Source organism: Betta splendens, chromosome 1, assembly GCF_900634795.4.
Source record: "Betta splendens chromosome 1, fBetSpl5.4, whole genome shotgun sequence".
In the NCBI taxonomy this organism is placed as follows: domain Eukaryota; kingdom Metazoa; phylum Chordata; class Actinopteri; order Anabantiformes; family Osphronemidae; genus Betta; species Betta splendens.
Window position 1 is genome coordinate 1551208 of NC_040881.3, and position 19711 is coordinate 1570918.

The 19711-nt window shown below is 39.1% G+C and overlaps 1 protein-coding gene and 1 long non-coding RNA gene across 4 annotated transcripts in view; one reads left to right on the forward strand and one right to left on the reverse strand.

The window, feature by feature from the left end:
• The first annotated feature begins 1010 nt into the window (after positions 1-1010).
• The window catches only part of LOC121201878 (uncharacterized), a 34191-nt gene continuing 15490 nt past the window's right edge, over positions 1011-19711 (forward strand). Inside the window, exons 1-3 of one of the 2 annotated variants that reach the window (XR_005897067.2) lie at positions 1011-1293; positions 4191-4307; positions 7654-7757. This is a non-coding gene — a long non-coding RNA (uncharacterized LOC121201878). The remainder of the gene's footprint in view (positions 1294-4190; positions 4308-7653; positions 7758-19711) is intronic. The other variant, XR_005897062.2, reaches the window with a different exon arrangement.
• Positions 5267-19711, reverse strand: part of lcor (ligand dependent nuclear receptor corepressor) — a 58538-nt gene continuing 44093 nt past the window's right edge. Inside the window, exons 7-8 of one of the 2 annotated variants that reach the window (XR_008695752.1) lie at positions 13918-18868; positions 5267-13811 (exon numbers count right to left, since the gene is read on the reverse strand). Coding sequence is in view for 1 of the 2 variants with exons in the window: in XM_029160189.3 (XP_029016022.1) it covers positions 17737-18868 (1132 nt within the window). In the remaining variant the exon portion in view is untranslated. Of the gene's footprint in view, positions 18869-19711 lie in introns of both variants that reach the window. The other variant, XM_029160189.3, reaches the window with a different exon arrangement.

A 19711-nucleotide genomic window follows, 5' to 3' on the forward strand; every position in this document is an offset into this window, starting at 1 on the left:
AATGAAACTCTGTGTGACATCTCGTATAGAAAGCTCCTACTTCAGTGTTAATAAAGGGAGAGTAGCGCACACAGAAAATTGAACTCTTCTACTGATTATTCTTAATACAGTTCTGAATAATAATGTTCTTTAGTCATTTAACATGGCTTTCACTGACTGTAAAATAAACAGGGGCAGCTGTGAGCTGGAGGTCAGCAATGCAAGCATGTGACTGGAAGGTTGCCAGTTCGTCAGGCGAAGCTCTTGACCCCCAGGATCTCCAGCAAAGCTGCTCAGTGGCTGCAGCTTCCAGGTCTTAATGCGTTTAACCAAGTGAACGTGAGCAAGATGTTCCTGAAAAGTGAAGTGACCCCTCACTAAATCATCCTTGACTGAATTACAGCAACCGCAGTAAATAACCATCAAATCATTCCTCGTTGTCTTTCTCTGTCTTTCTACAGTTTTCCGCTAAATAACCTGTGATTACTACTTGATGCTGCTTTTTAATGGCCATGAGCTGCTGGGAAGGACTGAACAAGTGACATAAGACATTGTTACTCCCGACAGTTATTAAAAAAACATTTTCTATGACATGAAAAGGTCTCAGAAACTCTCTCAGAATTAATTGGTGAACACTGCAGAAACCCTGTTACTGAAGGAGTTTAAATGCCACTGTTTATTTTCTTAGATATTATTACTGGCAAAATGAAAGAGAAAACACAACAGGTTTCATGATTTTATATTTACTACTTTCCTATAATTGTAACATAAATAGACCAAAGAAATAGGTATTTAGAATTGTATATAACTTGCTTTGGTCTGTAAAGATGTACATTAGTGAAACCTGGATGCAAGCAGTTGAAATAAGCTTCACATTGTTTTTTTCGTGTTGAACAAGGCTTTAGGAGAAGAAACTAAACATAAAGTATTTACACTACGGGGATAGTTCTGGATATGTGTCTTTAAATTCCTTTCGAGTAAATAAACTAACTGTAAATAAACGCTGCTGCTCGCGCAGAAACGACCACACTTCCGGTTTGACGGCAGGTTTCAGTTAGCGGTTAGAGAGCAGTTAAAGAGCTTCACCGCCTAAGAAGAACTTACGGAACAGAAACATTACAATACAATAATCGAATGAATAAACTTAACACTAACACTACTGTCGACTAATTTGTTTTTTGCGAGCTAAGGGTTTTTTTCTTACGGGTTTCTGGCAGAGCCTCCAAATACTGTAGGAGGTCACCGGACAAGCTAGCGTTAGCTTAGCTGCAATCATAAACCTTCCGCCAGTGACGACATAAGCAAAGCGCTGAGGTAAGACGCGTGCGTGGCTCTTGTAAAGCTACATGTGGTGGAACAGACAGAACCACACTGTGCTGACGTGTACCTTTAGTGTGTTAAGACATGTGCCTAAGTTTGACATAGTTATAAATTATTACAGCAAGTTGAACATGCCTTGGTCCCGTATACAGAATCTCTGAAGTTATTACTAATGTTATCATTTTATATGCACTCTAATTTGAAATATTTAAACCTACTACAACACGTACGAGCGTGACTAGATATTTAATGGTAAAAATAAAAATACCAATATATAAGTAAATGCGAAACATTTCCTACAAATTCTTTGCTGCAAGTACAATTATTTTCCTTAAACTTCAGTCCTTAGTGAATTCTCAGTGCCGAATAAAAAGAATTGGATGCTGATGCTGGCAGACAAGCGTATGCAGATTATTCAGAATGTGTTGAAAAGGGTAACAAGTAAAAAAAATACACAAAAGAAATTTTATTATAATTAGTCTATACAAATCTGTACAATTATTATTATTGAGCCTGTTGGCTTGTTGTTGTCATTCTAGCAGACAACCGGTATATTAACAAAATATTTTCCAGCACAACCTTTTAATGCAAATAGTCTAGGTGCAGGTCAGTGCTGTGTATGAGATCGGGTGCTTCGCCCTCTGCTGCTCACTCTGTGCAGCGGAGCTCGTTAGAGGCCGGCGTCCTTGGTGGGCTGCAGCTAAACGCAGCTCAGACAGGCGTGGGGAGACGACCGCATGGGGCTGGTGCTGAGTCTTAATTGAATGGAGCTGATGCTTTTCCATTAATCAGTAATGGGAAGCCTTGCTAGGACCAGCCACCACACTCCACAGCAGGAGGGGCTTCTGATGGGGCCTTTGACATTTTCACAGCAGTGTATATATGAACAGAGGGAGAGAAGGGAGATGTGTTCACGTCTCCAGAGTAAAGGTTGAAATGAACAGAATATTTTATATCAAATGTTTCTACTTGTACTTTTCTCAAGCGCAGATTTCTGTCATGCTCTGAGCTAGAGGACACAATGGGAGCCATTAAAGCGTTTTATCACAAGGTTACTACTTCTGCACATTTCCTGCATGATCTCACAGTTTAAAGAGAAGCAGCAGTCAGTTAACAGCTGGGTTAAATGCAAAGTTTTCTCCATTGTCCAGAACACTAATGTTACTTGATTAAAATATTATTACAATAATATGAAATACAATAAAAATACAGCAATAGATTTGCAGCTCTTTTTAGTTTTCTTTTGATACTGGTTAATAGCTATGCAGGTTAGATTTCTGGCATTTTATCGACTAAACTGAGTAAAATTTATACCAGAAACCAGAAACATTTTCATGAAATATGTACTTGTCGCATTCACGCACAACAGAAAACCGAACACACTCTCCTCTAGTCATTACTTCTAATCTGTGCTGTCTGCAGCTCTTTGTTCTTTTTTATTCTACACATGCCTGAGCTCACTGTTACCTGTCGACTCGCCTCGAGCTATGACATGTAGCCTGCGGATGCCTGGGGCTAATGGGAAATAGTGTACTGCATTAGATCTTTCCATACCTTTCTAAACACAGCTAGTAAATTACAAGGCATACTTACTGTACGTAGAGTTTTGTTTGTGAGCTCTTTTGGAAAGTGCTTTTGAAGATGTAATTGTTTCACTTTGGTGTCAGGAGAGGCTTCATGTTCCGGATGGCTCTGGTGCCTCAATTTGCCCTGCCCAAAAAAATCCCAACTGAAAAAGGATCGAAAATAATTTAACAGGATAATACAAATCTATGACAACAGATCTTTTTTGCTCTTCCTGAACTTTTAAACCGTGAGGCATGTCCTGCAGCCAGATCTTTTGTGTTAAGTTGAAGCCTGATGCATCTTTCCATGCCTCTCCCCACTGATCTGTGCCTCCCAGGGGAAGTGCATCTTGCAGTGTGAAATTCTTTGCTTTAGTAGTTTCCTAATAGCGGAATTCTGTGTATGTCTGCCTGCAAATGCGTTTCAAAGTGTGCACAAGATGCAGACCAGGTAGGAGGTGGAAGAATGCCAAGAGCATTGGACGTTATTTTTATTTAATTACCTGTGATTCGAAAATGATGCATGGAAGTTGAAAAATGCAGAAAAACACCACCTACAGGGTTTTAAACGGCACAGTGTGTTTTGACATACTGTATTTTCATTATGATTTGACATTTATCCAGTGACGGTGAAGTAAATATATGGAAAAACGACTAGATGTTTTAGGCATCATTTTGTACGTGATATATTTTTTAGCATTTTTTAGCATATTTTTTGATAACATTTTGCTCACAGCCGTGTTAATTTTAGATTTAAAATAATTTTTTCAGAAGATACAAATGGTTGGATTAAATAGTAAAGCAAAGCTACCTCCCTAAACATAAAACTTAAATATATCGAACATCTCTAAACACAAAGAATACAATTACATCAACTCTAGGTCAGATAATTTATTACATTTTTTTTGTTGCTTTTCAGTTGTTTTTTACAATTTCCAGACAATTTCTGATGCACTGCAGTCAAGGCTAAGATTGATTCACGTTGTAGATATACACATAAAGATGCACTGGTGAAAAGCAATCTCAGTATCGGTTTAATAAAGAATAGGTTGGATTAAAAAAACAGGTCAGACCTCCTGGAGAGTGTAAAACCTCCAAATATTCAACATTTCTGGGTTTCTGTCCACAAATTCAGTCAGACACAGACCATCAGCAGCCATATATGTGCAAATGAGAAAAGTATGAAACCACACACACATACACACAGTATCTAAAGAAGAGGTCCTTTTGGAGCCTTAGGCACAGTATGAGAAATAAATATTTGATAGGAGGATGACCTAGTTCCTGTGCCCTGAAAAGTTATTTGTCTTTTTCCTTTTTCCTCAGGCCCTGTGGCAGAAAAAACGGAGTGAAAGAGCAAGAGAGAGATGTATGAGAAAAGAAAGAAGCACAAAAGAGGAGATACAGAAAGACAAAAGAGTTTGAGCGAGAGCAGAGTGAGAGGTGAGCTGCAGAAAGTGTTATTCGATTTGGCTCCTTAGAGGCAGAAATAGTCCACAGAAGAATTGATCTCATTGGTTGAATTACAGCTTATGGCACCGATGCTACTGACTAAATCACACTAACACGCTTCGGATAAATGGTTATTTGCTTGAATTTTACAGAGGTTTGTAGCGTGACAGTGAATAAGAAACATACATTGATTGTTCTGAACAACTGTTCTGTAAATGCATAATTTTGCTCGAGTTGTGATACTTTTTCAGTTAATATAATATTAGGTTGACTAAGTTTGGCAACACTAGTGTATATGAAAAGCCATAAACATGCTATACCTTCATAAAATATAAAGGCAGTTTAGGCTTTAATAACCCCACTGTGTGCCTCATCCACCACACACTGCTATATTAAAGTACAGCTTTTGTATTAATTCATCAATAATTTAACAATTTGAGTATTTTATATATGTAACAATTTCACAAAAGTAACATAACAATATTGTCTTGATTTAAATGACAGACAGGAAAGCGGTATTTTACTATTGTAGTATTCTTTGCATTAATCTAATTTACTGTATTTTCACTTTTATTTTTTGGTTCTGGTTCCAGGTCAGTACAAAAGTATCAGTGGCAGTTAAGCTCTGGCGGGCAGACAAATCCCCTCTTAAATCATGAAGGATGGTTTAATAAATGTCACAGACGCTCTGTAGCTGTCTGTGTTTGATTTGGTCAGTAGCAGTGTCAGACTCCTGTGGTAGCTGTACATGCAGTTATGAGGCTTGTTGCTTAAAAAGTGGATGCAGTCTCACGCCACCATTCATGAAACCATGTGCTTATTTACAGCAGCAGCCTTATGTCTATTTAATGCATTATCTAGTTTGAATGTGACTTTGTTAAGTTGTTTTCCAAAGACAAAGCAGATTTCTTAGCATGCATGTAAAGCATGTTTGAACAAATGCACTCGGATAACATTTTCACAACAAAATTTATTAGAAGAATAGTGGTTTTGAAAAGAAGATTCTAGCATCCAGTGAATACTACCTTACACAACATTACAGCTGAAATGTGTGGCAAAAATGGCATTTTTTTTTACCAAATTGAATATAACATAACCAGTAAAATATTTTACACATGCACAAAGACAGTTCTAATCGGCGTTGCCTGACATTCAATGCAAAATAAAGTTAAAAAAAACATATGACTGTAGGGAATTAAATTAATTATTTTTGTCAAAAATCAGACAATATGAAACTAATTATTATTCATCAGCCCAATCACAAAGTCAGGTTTTGCATTCAAAATGGGGAGAGAGGAAGAGAGAAAGAAAATCTGCAAACCAATTATGGCGATCATGTTAAGTGCTCATACACAAACATTGATAGTATAAACCTAGAAGAATAAAGTCCAACTCACAAAGTACAAAAAAAGAATTTAAATCAAAAATTTCACATAAATAAAACTACAATATGAGAAAATATTTTTAAAATTATACAACGTTTTGTCAAACTGTAAACAGTAGATATTGAAAAAAATGAGGTCCATTGGGGTATTTGGAGAACCTGTATGTAAGTGTAGGTTAGGCCTTTTCCACTGCAGGAAAGTCCCAATTTTTTGTTTTAGCCCCTCAAGTTCTAATTTGTTTATGTAGTCCAACAAACTTTACGCTTCCTGCAGTGGAAATAAGTGTGTGTGCATGTATTCATGTACTTGTAAGAGGTACAGTCCAGGTAGGACCAAACCGTCAAAGGGGGCTTGGGCATCCTGAGCATCGGCACAGCACACCCCTAGGGCCCACTGGACTGAAGGAATGAGGTATATCATCAAACCTAAAAACAAAATCTCAGCAGTACAGAGGAAATAGCCCAGCAGGCCCCATAGTGGGGAGTCCAGCCACCCGTTAAGAACCGAGGTGAGATTACAAAACATTAGAAACCTCGACAGCACAATATGTAGACCAAGGAAAAGCCCAGGACGACACTTTCTGCTTCTAGCCATGTATCTCAAACTTTTGAGATCAACTGGTGCTAATGCTTTCGCAACAAAATCAGTTTAGGAGCAAAGCTAACATTGGGAATGTGATCTGAAAGAGTTCTCACAACAGGAATTGCAGCAGGTTTTTAATCACAGCTTTCACCAAATGTCACTAATTTATTTTATAGATACATGATTTGGGCAAAACACCGCGGTTAATTTGTTTATGCATTACAAGTTATTAGTGGAAAATACTCTGGGTCTACAGAAGACCTCCATAGTCTTAATCTTTGCCAAGTTGTGTGCAGTACACAAGTGCTCAGCAACATAAGAGGGAATGGCTGGCTGAAACGTACAAATGAGGACCGTTTCATGGAAAACTGCAGAATAGGTCTCTACTCCCAATCTTATTCGCTCTGGTTATTTACACATTTCCCATTTGCCTTGTGTAACATGTGATAACAGAGGCTTATTATTTTGCCCTGTAACTTGAGAATTGAAGGCATATCTGTTAAATTTCTTTGTACTGTGTAACTTCGTTACGAAAAAACTTCAGCCAGACTTTATCTTAAGCCAGAAAAATACATGAACATAGCTTTCTTCTAACTGCAGGTCCTGGTTTTCAAACCAACCTGCTGTATAAAAGGTTGTGAAGGCTAGCCAAAACACTGGTTTGTGCACATGTATGAGGTTTAGCTTTTATGACATTAGCTTGTTGGTATTGTTGGTGCTTCATAGCCACACAATAAGATGCCCGCACTGAGGCTTGGCACGGAGTTAAAGCCATGGCCCCTGGCAAAAGCCAGAGAGAACAGATTGCCAACAAATACTCCTGTCCTGAACTGAGAAGATTGACATTCATAAGCTAGTAAAATTCCAGCATTTGGAAAATAGGGCAGACACTAAGAGAAAAGGAGAAATAATCCCATAAGTACAACACAAAGTAGCAATGTCATGGTGAGAAAAACTGCTTCTGGTTGTTCGAGATTTTGGTGGTAATTGTCATCTTCATAGAAATATGCTCACGCAAATATACTGTATTTTGCGGTCGGTCACTGCTAGGCCTCGGTGTAGGTTAGTACCTGAATAAAAGTGAGAGCAGTGTTGTTAAAGTGTCCCTGAGGGTGTCTGAGTCATGTAGTTTGGGTCTGTAAGGTGCCCAGTGAGGTGTCTTTATGAGACACGATACGTTTAGAGATGCAGTTTTTCAAACTTGTTTAACATTGATTTAGCATTAGAGCAGGTAGATCCATGTTTTTAAGATACAGCTCTGTGACTTGAATATGGCTGAAGTACAACTGAGGGAACTAAAAAAGAGCAAGCTTGTCACATGATTCCTTACTCAGTCACACTCATACACACTTTTATGTTACTTTACACAGCGGCTGATATCTCATATCCAAGACATCAGAATCTGTCCTGTGGAGAACATCGAAAAGCACTCTCAGATCAATCAGCCTCTTCAAGTAGAAGGACTTATAGAGGGGTATGTACACCAGCATGCAAAAATATTAAGAGGGTCAACATTCACTAAACCTTCCATCACTCCGTGCATTGTTTGAGGGAAATGCATTTTAAAGTTCACTTTTCTGTTTGGTAGAGAACCTAAACATGATCCTCTCCCTACCAGCCAGCTCCTTCATTTAAAACAGTCTTTTCTTTTTTAGATGTAAAAACACACAAGCCTTTTCTGCTCAGCGCCTTCAATATACACTTCCATCTCACCTGTGAAAAGACAGGCAAGGGTTGATGGGTAAAGCAGATCTATATACAACTGTCCTGAAGAAGACTTCCCCCCCTCCACCCAATTCCCTGTCAGTCCCCTTTTACAGAATCGGGCTCGGAAAGACTACAACTACACTAAATCCTAGTTTAGCTACTACTACTGTTAACAAAAAAACTCAAGTTGCCCTGCCCCTTAGCCCTATGCTACATCATGGGGAAATAACAAGCAAGGACAGAGTAAGAAAACAAACACCAAAAGCAACAGAGTGGGACTATACTGCACTGGACTTCTGTATTGTTCCCTGAATCATCGATGGAAAAGGCTCGTCCTTTTCCTTTTCAAGCTAGAAAGTATATGACGTTAGAGAATTTTATATACATATGCATTTGTGTTTGTGTGGGGCCTGTATAGGTAATATCTATGTGCACATAAAGAGTATTTCTTATTCTTAAATATGTATAGTTACATTAGAGGTTAGTTGTTTGGGTTATTTTTACATTCAGTTTTTAACAATGATAAAGAGTAGGTAACGAGGTATGCAAAAGGAACAATCGGGACTGGCTTCAAGTATAGCACGTTTGTCTTAATACTTTCAGCAAACCCAATTTTAGAAACAAAAGACACAAGGGTTTTTCTTTAGACTGATACTCAGTCTTTTGTAGGGATCCAGAGAGCGTCTACTGCAATTCTTTCAAAGTTGTTTCATTTGATCTTATCCTCGAAATGCCCTCTGTCCATCTTTAACTAAGCAACACAAGTTGGTTTGTGTAAAGTTTGAGACCAAGACTTTTGCCAAATTGAAAGAGAGAATGCACATAAGTATATAAAACTGAAGTAGTACAAAATGCCGAGACCTCCACTGGGCGCTATGAACAGCATGGCAAAAACAAACAACCAAAAAATATAGGGTAAAAGTGCCCAAAATGAGTTTTGATGGACAGGGTCTCACAAATTGTGGAGGTTGTCAAGGTTACATGGATCTTTTTTGAGGTATTCTGTGTTGTTTTTTTATCTTTACATTTTTGCACACCAAGAAATACCAAGATGGAAAACATTATCAAAGACTGAAAGAAAGAACAAACACTCAGCGTTACTTTTCTAAACGCAGGTACAGACAAAGCGCTTGTTTCTGGTTTTTAAGAGCAGCTTTCCCTAAATGACATTCGGAAAGGCAACAGTCCAAGTCTTGTAAGTTGGATCTCCAGAGGACCAACAGGGTGGACCATCACGTAGCTCCACACGAGCCTCCCCTGCAACTTTTCCATATTTATTTACAATCCTTGCTGTTTATAAAGCACTGAAAAAGTATTTGGCTAGAACAGAATCAGTCAAAAATAAGAAAAGGCTTCAAAGACCGTTTTTAAGTGAGATGTTCCTCAAAAGGTTTCTAAATAGTTTCTGTTTTGGCAGTAGGAAACGCCTGCATGACATTCAATCTTCTTTATTGTCAGACAGAATATTTATCTTACCTGCCAAACTTCCTGGCTGAGGACTAAACTCCGATATCAACTCACTGAGTGCCGGTCTGTCTGACCTGACTATCGATCGTGCCCATGAGCCGCTGTTGCTCCTCAGCTCGTCTATAAATACACTGACTGGTGTGGGCATCTGCATGTAGTGTAGACTTCACAATTGAAAGTTAACAGAGAAGATACATGGTCTTCAAAGACACCAAAGGTCAAATTCAGATGACTCCTTAACTTGCAACACCATAGAAATGAAGTACAAGAGGATCACAGCAGTGCGTTTTTATCAAGCACAACCCCACTCATTAGCTTTTTTTGTAATTTTTTTCTGCACAGGACAAAAACTAAAATTTAAGTCCAAGCTTTTTACCCTAAAACATCAAAATGAGACATCATACAACATCAACGGCCAAATTTTCAAAAGATTGAATTTGTTTCTTTTAACAGTTCTTGAAATTTTTACCAAAGCTGAAATATCATGAAAAACAGACTGCAGGTTTGAAGTAGTTTTTCTTCCTGTTGTGAATATTGCAGAGGATATTGACACCTCACACCCCTGTTGCTGTTAGAACCTAAAGCCCTGTCATGAATAATATCAAACTCTGTTCCACATCAGAAAAGAGCACAGCAAAGCCTCTGTGAAAAGATAAAGGAAAGAAATGAAGGCAAAGGGAAGACCGTGCTTTCAGTCAGGCAGCCATGAGCTTCACGTGTGGGCCCAGTTAGAGGTGAAGCCAATCCCTGTCAGCCCTTGTGCTCACGCTTCACTGGCCAAGCTGAAAGGATCACACATACTGTAGAGAACAAATATGAGGGGAAGGGTTTATGACTTTTCATCAGTGAAAGTGACAATAAAATCAAATGTCTGCAAAGGTGTGGCAGGGATGAGTGGCCCTACCCGGCCTCCCAGTGGACCGTTGTCACTGGTCATCCTCTTTGATTAACAAAACAATCAAGGTTTCTTGAAAACCTTCTAGCTTACTCTAAACTTTACTCTTCATGGTATTAAGTTTTTAACTGGAAGAGAAATGTTTTGGATGGCGAAGCTAGACTAAGTTTACTTGTGCAACTGTCTGCTGAAGCAATCAGTACCTGAAATGATCCCTACAACAAACTGAGGTAGGAGATATAGAGACCGTCTCATAAATTGTATACAGTATAATGACGTCTGCCAGTGGTATTCACTTTAAAATGCATTAAGAATGGACACCATCAGAAGGAGCATCAGAATTGTTTTTGCAACAAGACAGCATAAGGTCTGTGATATTAGTGGAAATGAACCCAAAGCCTTTGTCAATTCTTAATAATGCAAGAGATAAACCAGTGTTAACAGTGCTGTAAATAAGTTCAAAGCAGCCAGAGACCAGATGGTCCAATGTACATGTAGGTGGCTCTAAAGCGCCAGACACACCTCAACGTGGGAACAATGCTGCAAGATCGTCATGGTAACACACAAGGGCACCTTATAAAATGCAAAGCATCGTGGCCATGTTTCGTTCAAGTTTCTGTTCAATCCGTGGTTATATGATTGATATTTTTAACCCTAATAGTCCCTTCCTTTTTTTAAGTGGCATTTTAGCCCAACTGTGGCATCTTACTAATCACGGATGCACCAGTGTTCAATTGTGAAGCGAATTTCAGCTTTGTTCCATTAAAAGCCTGTTGTTTAGCTGTGGCGTGGGGGTGGGGACGACGACCTTCAGTGGCCTTTATTCTTCTCCACTTCACTTAGATTTCATTCTTGCACTCCCATCCACCTCCTCAGACCCGCCGTGTCTGTCTGATGGTCTTTCTAGTTGCCATCTGCAGGAAGGCTATTCTGACGAGGCGGAGGGGCGAGATGCATGCCAGCACTGCAGCTCGCTGAAGACGAGAACAGCCAGTGTGAGAAAATGTCTGCCTGAAAGCCTTTCACAGTGTAACATAATCACAGGGGGGCTGGGAATTTAAGCCAACAAATTTGACCCGAATCTCACATGACATTTTTCTTGAACAGAAGAGTGTTGTTCTTGAAGGTACTCTGTGATTGCACTCGGGCAGTTAGATTATATATGATTAAGAAACCAACCCCTAAAGATTAGATGTACAATTGTGATTAGAATAATCAAAAGCCACTTTTGATTCTGCTGAAAGAAAAACACCAAATTTACAATATCTAGTTTCTGGGAGCACTATCATCAATTGGATGAGTAATACGTTAAATGGGAATTTAAAAATCAGCACAAAAACAGTTGTAAATTTATTATTTAAAAGTGGATAATCTGTGTTGTCTACTGTTTAAACGAGCAACACTGGATCTCTAAGCTGTGTGATAAATGGATGCTTCTTTAGCCACCGCCTTACACCAGCCAGCCATGCTGATGAGAATAAGCCGTTTTCCTTAATATTCTCTGAACCATCTATCAAATTCCTCAATGGGTTAATTGTAACAAAAGTCTCTCTTGTTGATGAACATCATTCCAGAGGTGTGTCTGGCCTTTAAGATCCGTACTCGGCTCTGCTTTCAAAGCCGTACCTAGATACTCAAACGATTACTTGTCTTATCTCCACAAATGCTTTGACATTTACAACACTTGGAGTTGTGCCCCAGGATAGAGATGTGCATTTGAACAGATGTGTTAGCACTGGCTTAACAGAAGTCTGGGGGAAATAACAGCGTGAGAAATATTAAAATGCATAAGGGGAAGTGTACTGTATCCGTTGGTTAACGTGTTAATGTTTGAACAAAGCAGCCGTCTTGTGGCAGACAGAGGCGTCGCTTCTTTATATAGTTAAAGGTAACAATTGAGACAAATCCTAAAATACCAGCTAATTCTGGACCGTGAAACTGCCCCGTTATTACCTACTAATGATGTTCTTTGCATTCCTCTGTGTACTTTACATTCATTTGTAATGTTGGGTGCAAAATTAGGTGCAGCCACAAAAAACAAGATGAGAGAAAATTAGATTTTATCTTGGCAGAAAAAAAAATATTTAAAAGCAAATGTTTTGTATAACTACCAGTTTTTAATTCCAGGCTTTTTCAAATGATAGTTATGAGTTTCATGCTTTAGACCAGAAGGACAAAAGGCACAAATTCATACAAGCCTGTACAGTTGTTTTTCTAAAGCAAACTAAAAATGAATGCAGCCTGAGGTTTACAGCAGTGGTCATATCACTGCTCATTATCAGGCATTCTGGGGATTATGGACATTGACAACTGTAGAAAGGGACAAGTTCTCTGATATTCAGAAAAATGGCTACCTGAATGCAAAGAACATCACAGGTTGGTGATGTGTAACAGAACAGAAGGGAGGATTTTGTTTCTTTAACAAAAAACAAGTTAGTTGAGTTAACAATAAAAAGAAAAGGGTCTTCATTGAAATTATGAAACAAAAGTCGTTTTCACAGAGGCAGTGCTTGCAGTGTGCCAGATCAAAATCAGCCAGCAGTGCTGATGTTCTGTAGGCTGTGGACAAAACACACCCACCTGCTTCTAAAAGAGACATGGCAGACTCCCAGCTTCATAATTATACATATAACCCACCCACACAAAGTGTGTCTACCTGATGAGGACTGCGAGAGCGTGTTGCTGCAGGTCCGTCATGTCTCTACAGTAAATGTTTGTGTGCATGCATGTTCTGCTCTTCCATGGCTGTATGTGCTAGAGAATACAGCATTGTATTCGCTAAAACCTGGCTTTTGTTTTTCTAGTTTGTATCAAAGCAATAAGGAGGATATTTGAATAACAACAATATGAATGGCAATAACAAGAAACTACAATTATTCAAAACAACTGATTCTGTCAGTTACATCTAAAAATCTGGAAACAAGCTGTACTAAAAATTCCTGACTCTCTTTGTGTTTATGTTTCTAATATACAATCAGCTGCTTTGAAGTAGTTGGACCTGAGGTATAAATGACAACCAGATATGCAGCCTGACAGAAAAAGAAACAGCAGAAACCCCTTTGCAGAGAGGAACATGGCAATCATATACATTATGTTTTTTTGTTTCCTGGTAGCGCGCAGCATCATGCACCACCCTGAAACGAAGTGGCACATCATGTGACGTCTACATTTGAGGTTACAGTAGTGGCTGTTTTTTTCATCTTTAACATGTTTTGACAGTTTTTTTTCAGAAGTAAAAAGAAAAAACTAATTAAAAACAACACGAAAAGCAATATGCAAAAACTGTAAAATAAATACATACATTGAGTGTATATCGTTCATTTTCACAATATAAAAAAGGTACATTTTGCTATTTGGAATGCAGTGTAGTAGTTTTAGATTCAGTTTTTGAAACACAGCAGATAAAGGAAGGTTAACTAGTCCACCTGTCCCCATCTCCCTACTGGGTCTCTGATTTCTCTGCATGCGAGAGAAAAGGAAACAAACAGCCTGTGTCAGGTTTCAACCTGGAATTATGTTGCACATGAAACAGACAATAAACCTGAAGAGAAACAATAAACAATACCTTGTTCTTTCTCGGACCAGGGTCGGGGGCAATCTTAGCTACCATCTCCGGAGTGAAACTGAATGACTGAATCTCAATCCAAAGGAAGAAATGGGAGGTTTGCAGGTCTCCCACACCAAACCCAAACATAGCTGTATAATCCCTGTGGTTCTTTTGGCCGCTTCTGTAAGTTTTCATTGTTGCAAAAACAAGAAAAAGCAAAGAGCTAGGGGTGGCAAATATTGGTCAGTCAGACATTTGCAGTGTCTCTTTCCTCCATTTGCAAGAGAATCGTAGAAGAAAGAAAAGACAGAACATAATAAAAGAAAAGAAACAGCGGAGGACACAATATTTCCCAGAGTATCCGCTATCTTTCTGCAAAGGCTCCCGCATAGGGGATACTAAAAAGTATGAGGCACGGATACAAGAGCTATTATTCTGAGGATGAGGTATAGCAGTTACAGTTAACAGTTAAGTTAGTTGTTGTATTAATTATTATATAATCTGGTACAGGTAGTTAAGTGCAGCATTTGCCGACTGACGAATATTGCTACCCATCCCATCTGAATGGTCCTGAGACAGTTACAGTACTGAAGGCTACTTTCATCACCGCAGAACAATTGTTTTCACAAGCAGCAAAAAGAAAAATAGAAAAGTGAAAGAACAAAATCAGCAGTTAATTTTTAAATGTATTGATTTCAGGTAACGACATTCATTATGAGAATATTTGAGGGTTTAAAAAAAAACAACTGCATCGAGACTCAGTTTTAAGGAGCAGGACTTTTTTTGGACAGGAGGAGGTGTTAACCACATGAGTATAAGAATCAACAGATACTGGTCAAATAAAATGAAATAAGTATACCTTAAATGGCATGCACCTCAGTCCATAGGGCTGAAAAGAAGACCTGTAAAATGATGAGCAAAACCACTGACAATCTGACATGTGTGTAAATTACACTGAGATTATTTGGCCCTTGAGGAACTGCCCCTCTCAGGGGAATTCAGTCGTAAGTGCTTTGGACATTTATCTACGCAGACCTGTGCATTAAGTGCCAGTTACACTATTTCTACACATGAATTTTTCTTTTGAGAGGAGGGGGACACACGTGGGGTCAGGAGGGTGTTTTTTCAAACTTATGTTCACAGATATGAGTTAGCAGCCCTGATGCTCATAAGCTCATAAGGAGCGTTTTTATCAGATTAGTGAATTGTCCGTCGCAGGGTCCAACTCAACATGCGCAACAACTTATTTTAGACACTTTAAATGCTTTGCATTGTCAAGTGTTGGGCGCATTTCATGCATGATGGCCCCTGCAATATCGTTGGTAAAGGGGTCTTTTGTAGAGCTTTTCCCATTGGCTATTCGATTGTTTGCAACAGGTCAGTACACAATTTAAATAGAATTTGATTGTTCCTTCATAACTAAGTGTGGCCATTTCTGTCTCAGGTTTGTTTAAATAAAATTATAAGATTAATTATTAATCTTTTATTTGATTGGCCAGGCCCCAAACACAGCCAAAAGTGGTGCATGCCATAATTAAGATATGTTTAAAAAATAAATAAATAAAACATACAGTACAATTCACAAGGAGTCAATCATCAAAGTCATCTGAACAGAGTTGTAGTAAAAAATCTCACAGACTGGGTGAGCACCAAGCAGAGTTAGTGTTTACCGAAGATCAAAAATACATGACAATAACATTTTGTTTGACATTAAACAAGCCTTTGTCGTCATCTTCAACTTTATCCTGGTGGGAAATGCCAAAAGAACATTTTTCCTTTCCATTTGTGTTCTTTGGGGGGTATTCTTCTCTGTCTGGTAAAACACCATAATCGCATTTTTTATCCTGGTGCTTCAGCCATATGGGAAAGGAAAACAACACTACACAAATCTTAACATGTTCAAACTGCCAACCTTTTTTTTCCTTATTTTTTAGATTATAGAGGTAATCGAGAGGGCAAAGAGTAGTTTGGGTCGAAGCTGCAGATTTCTGAAAGTCTTCACGCAAACGTTTTTCCTTCTTTCCTCTGCTCTCCTAATTGCTTGCTGCTCTTTAGCCTCCTGAGAAGAACTACACTACATGCATAACCTCAAACAGCTTGCTTTCTCTCACATTTTAAAAAGTGCTATTTCAGAAGTTTAGCGTCAAAAGTTAAGCACCCAAACCCAGGTCAATGTTTTCTGTTCTTTCATGGTTTGTTAGCATCTAGTCTGTCCATGTTAGTACACGGCCCTTCCAACAGACAAAGGCATGTTTTGTCGTCCTGTCTGTGTAATATAGGTCCAACAGGAAATTACTATATTTAAAACCCACATCATCTGTCTCAGTTACCCTGAGTTAAAAATTAGGAGTAAAAAAAAATCATGGATTGGCTTTTTTCTAATCAGTAATAATAATTTATAATATATTAAATTTACCTTTTCCCCTGTTTCTATCAACTACACACTACCACCCACCACCCCAAGATGAACACCCAGTTATAAACACACATTGTTAAACTGCCTTTAAAACTGTTAATAAAGTTAGAGGGAAAATCTTCAGCAGCTAAGCCACTTTGCTTAGTTTGATTAAGTAAGGAAATAATAGAAATATATTGTTAACTAAAACCAGCTAAAAGCTTAGGCTAGATGAAGCCTTATATTGAAATTAGCAATCAAGTGAATAGCAGCAGAGTTTCACATTCTGATCCAAAAAGGCTTTTTTCCAAAAAGAAATCTTCATAAGCTCACGGAACGTGGCTCTGCCATTCTAGGATCAGCAGTGAGACACTGATGAAGGTTCTTGAGGTAGCATTTCACCTTAGGAACAGCTGATCCATTCTCAGATCACCCCTCGACTGGTCCCTTGGCAAAAAAGAGGGTTCAAGAGCTTTGAGGATCTGATAATGCATCAGTGTATGGAGGCGATGTGCACCTCTGATCCATTATGAGGTTGCAACTGGGCTTCAGAGACAGACCATAATAAGTGCATGATGCAAGGGCAACAATGCCGAGGTAACCTGGTCTGTTAAGTGCCAGACCAAAAGTGTAGTGCAAAAGAAAGCAAAACAAATAAAATGTAAAGATAGAGGAAAAGAATTTGATTATAGAAGTCAGTAGTGTCCACAAAACTCACAAACATGCATCCCTGAATGACTTTTGTGTGTCTTCTCTCATTCAAAAAGGACGGATAATGTTGCTTTCATCCGCACAGAGATTAGCAGAATTATTTTAAGGAGGAAAGAAATGGTTTGCAGTTAAAGCGTCATGGCTACCTGGCAATAAGACAATGGGTTTGATTGGAGCCCTGGCGAGGAATACCAGTCGTATGATTAAACAGGCTTCAAATAATAGACAGTTGACTTACCAATTTCCAGCTAGTACTCCAACAGAGAGGGGACTGGTAAAGGGACTAATTATTCAGTTTTTTGGGGGGTTTATTTTCAACCTTCCCCTCAATTTTCTCCTTTAGGTTGGAATGGTCCAAAGTCCAAACAGCGAGTACTGTTGAAGTTCTGAAAAGAGGGGGCTTGTTTGTAGTATTGTGTGTTTTTTGGCTGGGGATTATCCGCATGCTTATAGTAAATTCATTAATTGTCAAATAAGGTTTGAATAATGTCTTTCTTTCCATTTGTTAAGCCCCTGGATATAAAAGCTGAACAAATGCTTATACAGCGTTGCTTAAATAACGCTTGCAAAAACCATGTGATTAATTGTTTCTCTCCAGTTTTATGAATCCTCCTTATATTATCCCTGCATTTGTGCTCACCCAGATACTGCAAAGTAAATTGGCACAAATAAAGCCCCATCCATTTTCAAATTACTTGTCAGTTGACTGAGGTTTACATGTGTGAGTAGTTTTAGTCGATAGGTTTGAAACTGTCATCAAACTCTTCTTTTACATCGTCTTTGAGCTCAGCGGCTGGCTGGCCTTCATCTCGTGGGGTTGCAAGAGGTATGTTCTCAGACTCTGTAGGAAAATCCTGGCCTCCTGCTTCCATCTTCATCATAAGCTTGAGCTTCTTCTTTGGGGGATTCTTCAGGGTTCCCATGCGCTCCTTGACCTTGTACTCTAGGGTGCTGTGTGGGATCCCATACATGTTCTGAGCCTTAGATACACTCATCTTTCCACTCATCACTACTGCTATGGCCTCTTCCAGGATCTCGCTGTTATACTGGCGATAACGACCCCTCTTCTTCCTCGGCTGCTTGGAACTCGCATCTCCTTCTGCATCTGAGGTGGAGTATGCTGGCCCAGTACTGGAATGGTCCAAGTCAGAGCTCCAGTAGTCAGCTGCCCCATCCAGCAGGCTTCCAAGGCTTCCTCCCCTGCGGTTCTGTTTGGGCAATATAGCTCTCAGCTTTCGGCTCAGGGTGTTATCCCCATGGCCACCACCACCAGACCTTATGGCGCCATAGCTGTACAGATCAGAGGCATGGGAGTCCCAGGATAGATCCATTCCCCTGACCTGGGGTATCTTTAGATCAACGGGGGGTGAATGGCCTGGGTCTCTCTTGCCTTCATTCTGGTGGTGTTGGGATTTAGAGGCCTGATTGTGGTGGTGATGATGGAGAGAACCCTTGAAAGAGAAGGCTCCGTGGTGATGATTCTCCAGGAATGTTGGCAGGTCTTTGAGGTCACTAAGGGCCCCGCTCAGAACTCCACTGGCCTGTTTTAGCTTCAAAAGGCCGTCAAGGTGGGCCTTGCTTCCCCAGAATGAGGAGGAGCTCTTTTGGCTAAGTAAGGAGTGGGACTGCCCATGATTGAACAAACCAGTTGACTCTAGATTAGCCAAGGAAAGAGCAGCAGGCTGGCTGAGGAGATGCTTCTGGCTGAGGAGCTCTTCCTTGATACGTAGTGAACGGGCCAATGGGGGTTTGAAAGAGTTGGAACTGACATGGTTCTCCCTCAGTCCGTCTTGTAAGCTGCTTTGCAATGAACCATCCTCCTCATCGACCTCTGGTTGAGTACGTTCTACTTTGAGGGAAGGTCTGTATAGATAAAAAAAAATAGGATCAGAGTCAAAGATTTTATTTTAAGTAATACATATTTAATCACTGGAACCTTTACCATTTTATGAGAGAGAGAAAGTTGCTAAATTATAAATCGCAATTAACAAATGATCAAATAAAACATAGACTCTATTAGAACTGTTTCATGAATGAATTTGAGCTCTGCTGTCATCCGGCATACTGTATGAAACACATTTGGTGAACAGATTATGAAATAAATAAATTCAAACAAACTGTTAATCTGTCCATCCAGTAGCTCCTAAAGGTTTCCTACAACAATTTGTTAAATATCTTGGGGGCTAGATTTCTCTACCTATGTCTATGTGTTTCTTCTGTCTTTCATTTGTATTATAATTTGAAATTGAGAAAAGTTGCATTGAGCTCACATTAGAACATACAGACAACTACAGTATGTGTCTTCACTACAAGCACTGGTCGGACGTCACCAATTGTACTTTGTAGTATATCTTCTGAGTACAGTAACTATAGTAACAGTAGATTTGTTTTTTTTAAACATTCTCCTTTAAGTTCATAATTACAGAAAATAGCTTGTCAAGTCAGAACGGGATGAAGTAGAAGAAACTTAAAAAAATACTGTCTAAAGTTTAGGTTTGACAGATGATGCAACGAAGGGACCCCTTAGCAGAAGTGATTATTAAAGTGGGCTGTCTGAATAAACAGTGTTAATGATTGCTTTGTTGTGTACACTTCAACAATGTGTTCTCTTACACTAAGCATGTAGTTATCTGGGAGTCTGACAAACAATAATGCTGATATCTTCACTATGAAAATGATTATTTTATTGTGAGAATAGACACACAT